Raw genomic sequence first — 13354 nt, forward strand, 5'->3', positions numbered from 1 at the left:
TTGTCAGTTCCATTTTGAGGCCCTCTTTCTTCCACACCCTGTGCACCTGTTGCACCTGCCTAGTTATGGCACTAGTTATTTATATACAAAACCAACTGAAATAAATTTGAATAGATTACAAAAAAATGAATTTATTTATTTTTATAAATACATTTCATTAGTATAATTTTATAAATTCTTAATTTGATAATCCGTAATTGAAAATTTTGTTGTAGATAATTTATTATGAAATATATCATTAAAATGATTCAATAAAAAAGATTTAAAATTTATGTTAAAATTAGAGAAATATAAATAGTGCTCAATTCTAAAAATATTAATAAATGAAGAGGTTGTTAATATAATAGTGGTCATAAATTAAATCTTATTGTAAACAGACAAACATTGTAAGGGGAAACCTTAATCGACTTTTGTTAGAAATTACGAAAGGAAGTTTTATCAAATTTGAAATATTAGGAAAAATTTAATGAGTTAAAAAAATTCATTTATTGGCTACATCCTCAAAGACCCTAAAAACAGACAGGTATATTGTTAGGGACAGTTTTAAAGATCTACATACTTCCTTTCCATTACCTTGGTAGAATGCAGTTCGGCACAACCTAAGTCTACACAAATGTTTTACTCGTGTTGAGAATGTAAAGGGGGCAGTCTGGACTGTTGACGAGCTTGAATTCTACAAACGTCGCCCCCAACGTCTCCAGGACCGAATTTCAGGGTATGTTATTTGTGTTGTGTTTCTGTGAGTGGTGCACTTTGTGATACTTATTTCTTTTTCTCTCTTTTTCTTCCCCACCTTCCCATTACCTACACTCCTACTTACCTTTGGGATGCACTCATAAATTTCATATTTAATATTTCATTTTTTAATACTTTTTTAAATTTCTGCTGTTGCTTGAATGTTTTCTGCTGTTTTATGGCATTGTTATATATTTTTATATATGTCTTGACCCTGCTTTTCTGGTATATAATTCTTTACTCTTTTGGAATGGTCATTCTACTTTGCTTATGTTGTTCCCATGGCAAATTTGTGTGCACCCGTCCCATGACTCCCTCTCCACCCCATCCTTTCTCTGCACAGAATGCAATTCGCACCAATCTGTCTCTACATAAGTGCTTTGTGAGGTATGAGGATGACTTTGGCTCCTACTGGATGGTGGATGACCATGAGTTTGTAAAGCGGCGTCACTTGAGCCGTGGTCGGCCCCGAAAATCCCCCGAGTCTGACCTCATCCTATCCACACAGTAAGCCTGCCTTTCTTTTATCTATCACCTTGTGTCTGGCTGTGCTTGGCTCTATGGCTTGCTGCATTTTTGCATGATTATTAATATTTGTTATTTATTATTCAATGTATTTTATGTGAATAAATATTTTATAATATTAAGAAATATATATATATATAATAATAATAATAAAAATGCATGACATGTAGCAAAAATAATAGTTCTAACTTTTAATTTCTTTTGGCTAATTAGAATTAAATGTAGATTAGAAATATGTAGAGATAGCTGCAAAGTAGTGACATTTTTTTAATTGTGTACTTGATTATCATTAAATAAAGACAATTTGCCATGCAATAATTATTTTATGTGAAAAATTATTATAATGTAATTAGTTAAAAATATTTTAAAAAATAAATATAAAGATTTTATTTAAAATAGTTATTAATTGAGTGTAATTTTTTACAGAAGTATTAAAAATATATTTTAAATAACAATGACATAAACCTGCTGAATATTTTTATTTATAATTTTAAATGAGATCTTGATTTATATGCAATGTTTTAAGTGAGTTGTATTTATTGATTTTTCAATGTACAGTACCTCATTTTTATCTTTCATTGAATCTATGAAAATGAAAAAGTTATCAAAATTAAAATATACAAAATTATCTTAAACATTTAATATTATTCAGATAAAATTTACTTTTTACAATATTTTTTGGTTTCTATTATAATTTATTTTGAAAATGAAATAGCAGCATTGTTTTAAAAATAAACTTTTTGGATTTCTACACATTTTAATGCACCACTTTTGGATATAATTTATAAAAACATCCCAGAAGCTGAAATCTATTATATACTAACTAGTCTATGCTTACAATACAACTTCCAGCACATTGAGTACTCCATCACAAACATTTTTGGTATTGTTCAGAGGCCATCTTCAGGTGAAATAACTAGAGTTATAACACTTGTTATTTCACTTGAAGAGAGCCTCTGAATAAAAACGTTTGTGATTGAGTACTCAGTGTGTTGGAAATTGTACAGTAAGTGTAAACTAGTTTTAGATATAGTTAACATAAAAAAGTTTGTTTTCATTAATTGTCTCTGAAGATGCAACACTTTTCTTTTATTCTTCCTACCCTGTGGGCATTAAGATTGCTTTTTTTGGGTCCATCATGGGTTCAGCCATGCCTCCGAAGGGATGGCTGAGTGAGGGACTGGACCTGACCTATCAGGGAAAGACCATCCCCTGAAAAATTCCTGGGGTTTTCATCACTGCCTGGTTTCAATTTTAGGTCACCCAGAATGGAAAGCAGCCTTAAGTGCTTCAGTCATCTAGCTGGTGATGATAAAGCATTAAAAATTTTCAAAAATGTTTATGAATGATTAAATATTTGATGCCATTTTCTCTATGCATTTTGATTTTATAGATATGACAGTCTTCCTCTGAATATAGCATATATAATGATATAGTATAGAGAATATATATTCTTGCAAAATTTTAAGTATTCGTATTGAATATTATAATTTTATTCAATTATACATACAAAATAATGATTACATATAATTTTACAAGATAATATATAATAATAACAACTTTATACTTTGAAAATTTTATATTTAATAATATGTTTATGAAACATTGAATAATTAAAATAAAATATCCAATTTAGAACTTAATCTTGATGCTTAAACTTTACAAATTTTATTTCAAAATAAGATCTCATTTAAAATGAATTGTAAAAGTTACACTAGTTATTTACTTTAATTAAACCAATTAAAGTTAATCATATTGAAGTGTTACATTTTAAAAATAATAATAAATGCATTTACTTTTTATTTATAGGTCTAAAGTAAAAATTGTTTATTCAGTTTTTAAACAAAGAGTCAAGAAAATTAATTTGAAAACCAATTTGTAAAAAGTGATCGAATATTAATAGCATTATTTTACTTATTAAAATTAATCAGATTTATAAATTTTTAATTAAAGCAATACAATTATTTCAGTGCAAACATAAACAACATTTAATAATTATTCCAAATATTTTTTACTTTAAGAATAATATCTGATAACATCCTCAACATTTTTAAAAGTGATAAATTTTAATGCACACCGAATAAATAAATATATTATTTGAAATTGATATGTTTGATTATGCTGCAGATTATAACCGATATGACCAATTGTAATCTAATAATAATAATTTTTTTTGTTTAAAAAATATATTATTTTTAAGAAATGACATTTTAAACTAATATTAAATTGGATAGATTTACCATGTGTTTGTTTATAAGGCAAAAAAGTATGTGAAAAACAGCATAAATATTCTTAATTATACAATGGGAATAAAAATTCTTGATTATTTATGATAAAAACCGAAATATTCCCTGATTTAATAAAATTTTATTACATTCAGTTTGTTTTTTAACATTTGGTAAATATTTAACACTTCAAATATGATATATATTATCTTTCTAATGTAAAAAGTAAATATTTTAACTCTAATTATATTGTTAAAATGATAAAAAATATCATTTAAGAAAGTGATTAAAAATTTATAGAATGTTTCTCTATGTAAATAACAAAGTATATTAGTTTTACTAAAATGCTATAAGATATCTTAACAACTTTTTTTTTTCTTCGTTTACTATGAAAATTAAATTTGCAACATAAATAAGCTATAATTTATATATGTGTTTTCAGTGGTTTACAGCTTTCATCTCAAACTCCATCATTAGTTCAGGGCCAGTCACAAGGACAGATAAGAAGTCCGCCATTGCAACAAAGTCCTGGCCTATATGGTGAAAGTTTGAATGCGTCATTACAAGTAAGTTTAAAAATGTATAAGATAACAATTTAAAAAAATAAAATATAGATTATATATAAATATTCTGGAAAATAAATTTTTTTTTGAATATTTTTTTATATTTGATAAGATAAATAGATTTATCATTAAAAGAAGACATTATTGTGATGAAAAATAATTTAACTTTAACAAAGACTATTAAATTCAAACCAAAAATAGATTGCAGAATAACAGAATGTGTTGTGTTGATTGAGATGACCTTCATAATTCCTTAAACATTAAGTATCATTATAAAAATAAACAATTTTGAACACAAGAGCTAAAATTTAATAAAAATTTAAAAAAAAAATAAAATTTACAAAATTTATTTTAAAATCTTCCATTGTTCACTTTTCAATAATTAAATTTTGGTTTTAAAAAATTATAACTTTAAAAAAAAATACAAAAAATGTTGTACACAAAATTCATTTTTTTAAAATAAGAACACCAAACATCAATCCAATATTTTTAGTGAAATTCACACTTTAAGAGTTCTTTACAGATTTAAATAGTGTTGTAACCATATCTTATGAGAAATTCTAAAAATAAATCGAAAAATATTGATTATTATATACAAATTTGAAAAATTGGCAATAATTCAAAAATGAATTTTATTAAAAATTGTCTGCTCAATTTATTTCAAAAATACAGTCAAAAATTAATTTTTTATATATATAAGTAAGCAAAATATTTGATATAAAAAATAATAGAAATATAACGTAATTAATGCACTTAACAAATATTGTATGCACAGCTGGAGAAAAAAAATGATACAAGTTCATTTTACATACATTTTAAAGAGGGACTTTACCCGTACCAAAATACTTAAGAAATATTATAAATTTAATATATATATTATGTTTTCAAATATATTAAAATGAAATTAATAACCTTATATGTAAAATCTTTAAATATTGATATTTTCTTAACAGGCAGCTTTAGCTGAAAACAATCTTTCCTTCCTGAACCCATCCATGGTTAGCAACAACATGACATCAAAAACTCCATCATCTACTCCAACTCCTACATCCACGCCAAATACCACAGCACCATCGTTTTCTGGGTCTATAGGTATATTAAATGATACAGAAAGATTCATGGTAGATGTGGTCAGTCAAAGTATAACCAGTTCTACTGGCACTATGTAAGTAAAACCATTACTGCAATAAGTCGATTGATATATAATTTTTTTCTATAAACTAAATAATATTGAATTTGACTTAATTAAATATTATGCTTTATAAATCGCATGTTTCATTGTTTTGTGAAAGGTACAATTTAATCCTTTGTTATATTTTTATACAATTTTATTCCAGCTTAAACTTTTTAATTTAGGAAAATATAATTCTTTTAAATATGATAACAGTCTATAATGATATAAAACTGTATCATTACAATTTAATACATTATTTATTTGTTTTCTACAATTACGCTACTTAAATCATATTTACATTAGTTACTTTAACAGATGAGAATCTGTTAATTAAACTTATTTATTTCTTGGCATGTTGAATTATTTTGTGAATTATTATAAAACTGCTCTAAAGAAACAGTTTAAAATAAATATTAAATTTTCAAAACCTTTTTTTTTTTTAGAAACTAAATGCGACTCACAATAGTTCATAACCAATTTTTAAAACAATAACGAACTTAGTTACAAAGTTGAAACTTAATACCCTTAATTACTTCAAATATAATCTAGCTCAACTTCAGAATAAATGAATAGTAAAAAAACTAAAATAGTTAACAGTTATTTTTAAAGTTAATATATGCACATAAAATTCATAATAATATTTATAAATTATAACCATTAGAAGGAATAATATATTTTTTAATACAATAGGAAAGATTAAGTTTCAGTTTGATAATAAGAACCATGAAATATAGAATTTTAATTGCATTATTACGAAAATTAACTGTTGTTCAATCATGCAGAAAATGACATTATAATTAGGAAAAATTATCTTTCTTGATAGAGGACACTATTTTTTACATTTGGGATTTAAGAATATATTTCCTTGTTTATAATAATTAAATACATTTTTTATATGTCTTTTTAACTTTTATAAAGACTTTTCAATTTTATCTCTACTTTTCACTATTTTCAGTACGAAAATGAAAATATGTAAATGATAATTTTGGAGGTTACAGTTGTTTAATTTGCTTAATTTGCTACTGCATAAACAAATTAAAACAACTGTAATCCTAACAACTGAAAATTGAAAAAAAAAATTATTATTATTATTAATTTATTTTATTGAGATACAATGAAATTGTACTCAATGTTTTAGAGTTACAAGATCTTGCAATTTTACAAGACATATACAGTAATTTTGATCTTTAAGTATGATGTCTTGTAGTATTAAAAAGTAAACAATGAAACATTGAAATGAATCTTTTCTGTTTATGATCTTGAAGAAATTAATTATGTAATAAAGAAAATATTTAAACTGTGTATTGAATAGTTTATTTTATTGTCTCATTATTTACATTTTAACACTGGAAAATGGTATTTAAATAACATTATCCTTGTTGCTTTTATAATGTTTGAATTTTGAAAACAATAAACAAGTTTAATTAATTGAATTACTAATTTAAATGCATTTTTTCTTAACAAAAATGTTTTTCTTTTGATAACATTAAGTGACAAGTTAAATAAATATTAATATATTTCATGATGCAAATTCTCCTAATCTTTAAGACAAAACTTGGATCTTCACTTTTCATTAATTAAATTATAAAAGAACATGTCCTAAAAACAAATTTATTTCATATACAATAGAATCTGCTTTATTGTAATCACTTTGGGACTTGTCTGTGCTGAAAACAATAAGCAGAGTAAATAATTAAAACTACAACTAGTGGAAATTCTGGTTTTATGGATTCTCACTTTAAACGCACATGTTAAAACAATTAAATAATATATAATTTGAAGATTTATTATTAATTAATATTTAATTCATTCAGTATTGCTTACCTGCTGCTGTTTTTAACAACTAAGGCTGCCCAGGGGGTAACAGGGACATGGAGCAAAACTGGAGGCCTTACAGCAAATGAAATTATTATATTAAAGTAAAAATGTAAATAAAAACAAAAGGAAAAATATGAAACCAATACACTTATATAATTTTTTTCACTCCCAGTAATTTTATAAAATATAAAATTTAGTTTTTAAATATTTTTCAAATACTGTTTTTTTATTTATTGGCATTACATAGGCAACCCTACTTCCTTGCAGCCTGAGGGAAATTTGCTTCTTTTGCTTCCTCTGGAAGTCTGCACATAAATAAGAAATACTTCTGTATTGTGAACAAGTAATTAAACAGTTAATGTTTAATGTTTAATGCATTGGTTACGAATGATAATGATAACTGTTATTGATTGCATGCTACTCACCACTTGATGAGACTGAAAGCATAGAAATAAGCTTGAAGATGTATATTTATCTTAAAAAACGATTATTTATTATAGTCAGAATTTGATTATTCAGTAGTTAAAATCTACCTATAAAACTTTTGATATGTTAATTTTGATAACAATATCTGTAATTACTTATATCATCATCAGAAATGAAGTGTACGGAAGCATAATATATACTACATAATAAATATATTTTATTTGATTTTATGTATAATATAGTTATTAAAATACATATGGAAAATAATAATTAAATCACAACTGTCAAATTTTTCAATTTACATAATGATTTTATATAACATTCTTCTTATGTGAATATTTCTTGATAGAAATGTATTTATGTTTAAAATACATATTAAATGTATTACATTTTGATTTCAACATATATTTATTAATTTGGGAATAAATTTTTAATATTATATGGTTATAAAGTTATTATCTCTATATTATACTGTTAAAGAATTTATAAGTGCTGGTTTGGTAGATGAATGTGCTAAGGTGTTATTTTGACTTTGTTAGAGCATGGATTTGTATTCGACTTTGGTATGGATATCTGTGTTTGTGGGATTTCAATGGAATTATGTTTAGGGATGCTTTAAAGTCACTGAAATAAGTGCCATTCTGCATGAAAATTAATTAAAAGAAAAAGTAGATAATTAAACCGCTGGGCAGATAACTGAGGTTGTTAAGGTATCATCTTACTGCTCTCGAGGATTTTGGATTGAATCACAACAGTTGAAAAACCCAGAAATTTGTTGTGATGGTCTGTCCTAGATACATCTTGTCCCATCCGTCTTACTAGGTTGCCTCATAAAAAGCCTAATATTGTTTGAATATATGTATTTTATATCTTAATATGATATTAGATCAACACACTAAAAAGCTTTTTTATATCCCAGTATGAATAGCTTTAGATGAAAACTAACGTTTTTGACCAAAACTTGGTCTTAGTCAGGCTATCGACCAGTATAAAATTTAAAACTGGAATTCGAACGTGTTTAAAATTATTTTAAATTCCAAATTATTTAAAAATTAGAAACTACTTTTCACCATACATGCTACCGTAGTGATAAAAATATTATTACATCTCCACAAATAACTAATACAATGTATTTGCTGGTGTAGAAATGTTAGCAACATGCTAATGTTGTTTATGCTTTTTCTCATAGCATCAACTCCATGCATACGAAATATTGGCGGCGTCTTTCTCATTAATACAGTTGCCAGCTAGGTCGGCTTTGTATATTTCTAATGCTTCAAGGTTGCGAAGGTGTTGAACCTGATCTGACATTTTTACCAATTTGGCTCTATGGAGGTCAGCTTGTATTTCGGAGTCTGTGGCATAGGCAGCTAGGGCGGTGGTATGCCTTTGGTTGGCGATATCATACTCGTGTTCCTGTATTCTTTTCTTTTGGTCAAAAACGTTAGTTTTTATCTAAAGCTATTTTTACTGGGATATAAAAAGATTTTTAGTGTGTTAATTTATCCGTCCCAGGGATTGTGCAAGAAGTTGATTTTATTTGATATTAGATATCAAATTTATATTATTTCTTCTATTATTAAAATGTAAAAGATAATTTTGATTTAATCTACAGAGATGATTTCTTTATTCCTGTGTTTTAATAATTAAAATAATTTAATTTGCAATTTTCTTTTTTGTTTAACTGTAATCATAGTAATTGATTAATTTTTTTTATAGCCATAACAATAATACTGTAATAATAAAACAAGAGCCAGAATCAGATGAACCTGTGGGAGTCACTACAACTAGCCAAGACGATATGTCTGAAGATATGGAAGAAGAAGAAGAAGAAGCTGAAGATCTCTCCCTTTCTTCATCTGTGGCATCCGAGCCACCAGCAGCAGTCTGTCCATAGGTCAGATAGAATCTGCTAATTTAATCATAGCCTCTATAAGATGGCTTGTACATGTCTGTATTATGTGGCCCTGTCAAGGACAATTTTAACAAAAACCAAGTTTGAAATTCCCATCAATGTTCTTAGAGCTGCAGCTTCAAGCAGAAGTCTTCTCCGGCCAAAAAATAACAACAACCCATAATGATACCTCGCTGTTGCTATACCTCATCACAAGTGACCTGTCTCTCTCTCTCCTGTGTGGTTCCTTATACATCACCTCAAGAGCTTACACCTCTTTCAGCTCCAAGGGGACACTGTAATGTTCCTGCCATCTGTTGCCACTGCATTCAAAGTGCAGGACTTAATGAACAAGCAATGGCTGTCCAAGTCACTTCCTAATAATATAGAGTTGCACTCTGAGAACACTTCCATTGCACTGGTTTTAGTGATGTGATAAAAGTTGGTGAACTCTTTTGAGAGCAAGGTTGCTCTGCAGTAGATATATAATTTGTATTAAACAGCATGTTCTATAAGAACATAACATACATACAAAACATACATGCATACATATATAAATATACACACATAACATATATAACACACTTTCACTATTGTAGAAAATTAAAAATAAGCATTCCTGGTGCCACATCTTTTGTTCATAGTATTTTGCAAGTATGAGTGAACCAAATAACATCCTGTTGTGACACAGTTACTGTCAAGCCAAGTTCGTCTATTGTGTTGTTCTAAGCTACAAAATATGTAAGATAACTTTTGCAACCAAAAAAGAAAAAATCATGTGTTTTGTTCTCTACTAAAGCTTTTTGATTTAATAGAATATTTTTAAGGAGCACACTGCATTTTAATGCAGAAATTAAATATTTTGTTTTCTGAGAAAACTTCAAATTTGAGCTGTCTAATGTTATGATAGATTTTAATTTGTAAGCGCACAAAGTGTTGTTTTAGTGAGCATGCTGTTACTCTGCACATAGTGCAGTTTAGTGTATTTGTGTTTGCCTAATATGATTATTATATATAATAAGTTTATTCATTCTCAGCAAGCTCTGTGCACTTAGAATCTTGTTGTAGAGACAAAATACAATAGTGTAGAACACACATATCAATCAGTTAAATAATGACAGTAAATAGACATGGGAGCAATTTGGATATAGTTGTTTTTAGTATAAATATATATAAATATATATATAATATATTTGTATACAAATTGTATACAGATACAAGCTTTGTTAATCTATTTGCTATAAGGCATAATTCAAAATATAGTTTTTTTGTTAAATTTTTTGGATTTCAAAGTTTTAAGCTGTGTACAGTGCTATAATTAATTAGAACGTGAATTGCTGCCACGTTCGAAAATAACAGCGAATCCATTACCGGATAATTTTTTAACTCGAAGTATTTTAAAAAGTTCTTTTGATTACCACAAAATGTGACTCACCGTCTTTTGTAACAACTGATTTCATTTCAGACATTGATATTATATATACATTATTGAAAAAAATGTTTTGATGTATATGGTGACAAAAATTGTACCATAAAGCTTGAAAGAAAGGATTAAAAAAAGCTTAAACAGTCATTTTTAATAATTGGTTCTGAAAACTGTTTGTCAAAAAATCATTAAATCAAGAATAGTTACAGCAACAGTTATATTAATGAGAACGAATGAACAAGTGGTGCCTGATGTTGGTAGAAACCTTTCCGGTTCTTGTTGACTACTTAATTGAAATATTGTGGAGTAGACCAAGCTATGCCGTATGTTTCTTGTGTACTTCACATTGATGTAATTTGTCTGTGTTGTAGAAAAATTGTTGGAAATAATGGTATTTTTGTAGCTTGCAACTAGCCCTAGTGGCCACCTAATCTGTACAACGGGCAATGTTTTGTGTCCAGAGAAGAATCAGTCTTTAAAGAGCTTTGTGTTAAGGTCACAGTTCATAATAGAAACTCTCATTAAAAACATGAGGGAAAAATAACTATAGGAAAGTAGTGATTTGTTGACACATTTAAACATGAAAAAGAAAAAAAAAATTGTAGAAACGGCTCCCTCATTATAACACAAATCTAGTCTTAGAAAAGTTCCTGTAGATGATCTTTTTATTTATAGCACAAAGCTAAAAACTTTGTAAAAATATATCCCAGTGTGCAGGACATGGTTATGTCTTGAGGGATGATGTTAGTAGCTTTGATGTGTGCCTAGCCCTGGTAGGCAGTGGACTGAAAGTAGATATACTTGAACTCCCTATTCTGTAATTGAGAATGGGAAAAAATCACAGCAATAAAAAACAAAAACTCCATAGAACAATACTGTATGTAGACGTCGAGTTGAACGTTGTAGACCATTGATACTTGGCAGCCTCACCGTTGCCACTAGAAATGTGTAATCGTATAAAAAGGACCAAAATAAAGTAAATTGAGCAGCAGCCAAAATGGCTGAGATCCTGTAATGTGTAGATGTTTTATTCTTTATTTAGTATATCATAAACAAATATATATTATATATTTTCATACTATATATATATATATATAAATCTTTAATTTGTATTATTAGTAAATAAGCAGATTCAGGTAAAAGTTATATTAAATGATAAAAGAATATTCATAAATTTAATATATACAGGGTAATAACAAGAGTCTCTCCCAGTCAATTATTTCAAAACAATTAGTTTTCGAATTTAAGGAGTGATTGCCCTGTCAGGCATGCTAAACAATGATGCTAATTGCCATCCTTCAGCCCTTCTATCAAAGAGGGCTGTTGTAATTTTAGTGCAAGCATCCTTGATGTATTTTCAATGGGTAACATTACCAATTATGTAGTAAATGAAAAAATACATATCTTTTAGTGAATTTCGAAGAAGTATCAAGTGTGATGCCAGAACAGATTATCAAGTATGATAAGTAAATGCTTCACTACACAACACGCAAGAGGGCAACAATGCATCACTGTGTAACCAATGTAAAGCAGAGTGATTGAAGTTAAGACTAATGTGGATATGCAAATGATAGCTTTAATAGAAAATATCAAATGATGTTACATAAAGCAGCGCTAAAATAGTAATCAATACTACTAACTTATACTTAATCACACATTTAACTAGTAGTGCGTTATAGCTTCACGGGGCCCAAGCGAATTTGACTTAAGGAGCCCCGTGTACAGTTTTGACTTCAGACACTTCTTCGGGAGATATTTTATTATAAAAGATTGGTTTCCCCAGGCAATTGCCGATTTTGCCCACAATATAACGCGTCACTGCATTCTACCACTCCCGCATTGTATTCGTGTTGTGCAGTGAAGCATATACCTGTCATAGTAGACTTCTGGTATCCCACTTGATATTTCGCAATACACTAAAGGTAATAGCAGACGTTTTTTCATGTGCTAGAACTTTATGATTGACAATGTTGCCCTATTTTGATTAGAGGCTGATTACAATATTTTGATTACAGTAGCCCACACGGATAGGCCGACTGGGGAGACGGAAATTCGCATCATGGTTTAGCTCATGTCTGACAAAATATGAATTGGTAGGATCTAAAGTTCGTAACTTGCTTTTCATTTTCCATGTGCAAGGTTTCATTTTTGGGCCATTAATTATTTTACTTTACCGACTGTTATATAACAGGAGGGAAGTATGTCAAGCAGTCAAAAAATTATCCCCCAAGATTTTTACATTTCTAGACTCTGGACCTTGAAACATACAGAAATGCGAAAAATTGGGGGATTTGATTTTTACCTGTGTATATGGATGTTTGTGTGTACGTATTGGGTGAGTGGATGGCACGATTTTTTCTATCAACTTTGAAACTTAATAACTCCTATACCCTTTGTGAAAAATTTCTGAAGTTTCTGGGAGATTTGTGTATTAGGGGGAAATGTTTCTAGAAATTTTTAGGAACATTAGACCATTGGTTCCGTTGGAGTTAAGGAGGGTGCCATATCTCAAAAAGCTTTCACGTTATGAAATTATTTTACTTGTAAAAATTTTTAATTTGTCAAAAA

The 13354-nt window shown here is 27.9% G+C and overlaps 1 protein-coding gene across 7 annotated transcripts in view; it reads left to right on the plus strand.

Annotated features, from left to right (window-relative positions):
- Positions 1-11801, plus strand: part of LOC136975804 (forkhead box protein P1-like) — a 77145-nt gene extending 65344 nt beyond the window's left edge. For 5 of the 7 annotated variants that reach the window (XM_067270942.1, XM_067270947.1, XM_067270944.1 and 2 more), the window contains exons 12-15: positions 1079-1242; positions 3928-4051; positions 5002-5213; positions 9186-11801. In XM_067270942.1, the coding sequence (XP_067127043.1) occupies positions 1079-1242; positions 3928-4051; positions 5002-5213; positions 9186-9363 (678 nt within the window). In that variant the 3' untranslated portion in view covers positions 9364-11801. Of the gene's footprint in view, positions 1-581; positions 716-1078; positions 1243-3927; positions 4052-5001; positions 5214-9185 lie in introns of all 7 variants that reach the window. The other 2 variants (XM_067270948.1, XM_067270949.1) reach the window with 1 other exon arrangement.
- Positions 11802-13354: the final 1553 nt, after the last annotated feature.

This window comes from Centruroides vittatus, unplaced genomic scaffold (assembly GCF_030686945.1).
Source record: "Centruroides vittatus isolate TY-2023 unplaced genomic scaffold, ASM3068694v2 contig_388, whole genome shotgun sequence".
NCBI classification, from domain to species: domain Eukaryota; kingdom Metazoa; phylum Arthropoda; class Arachnida; order Scorpiones; family Buthidae; genus Centruroides; species Centruroides vittatus.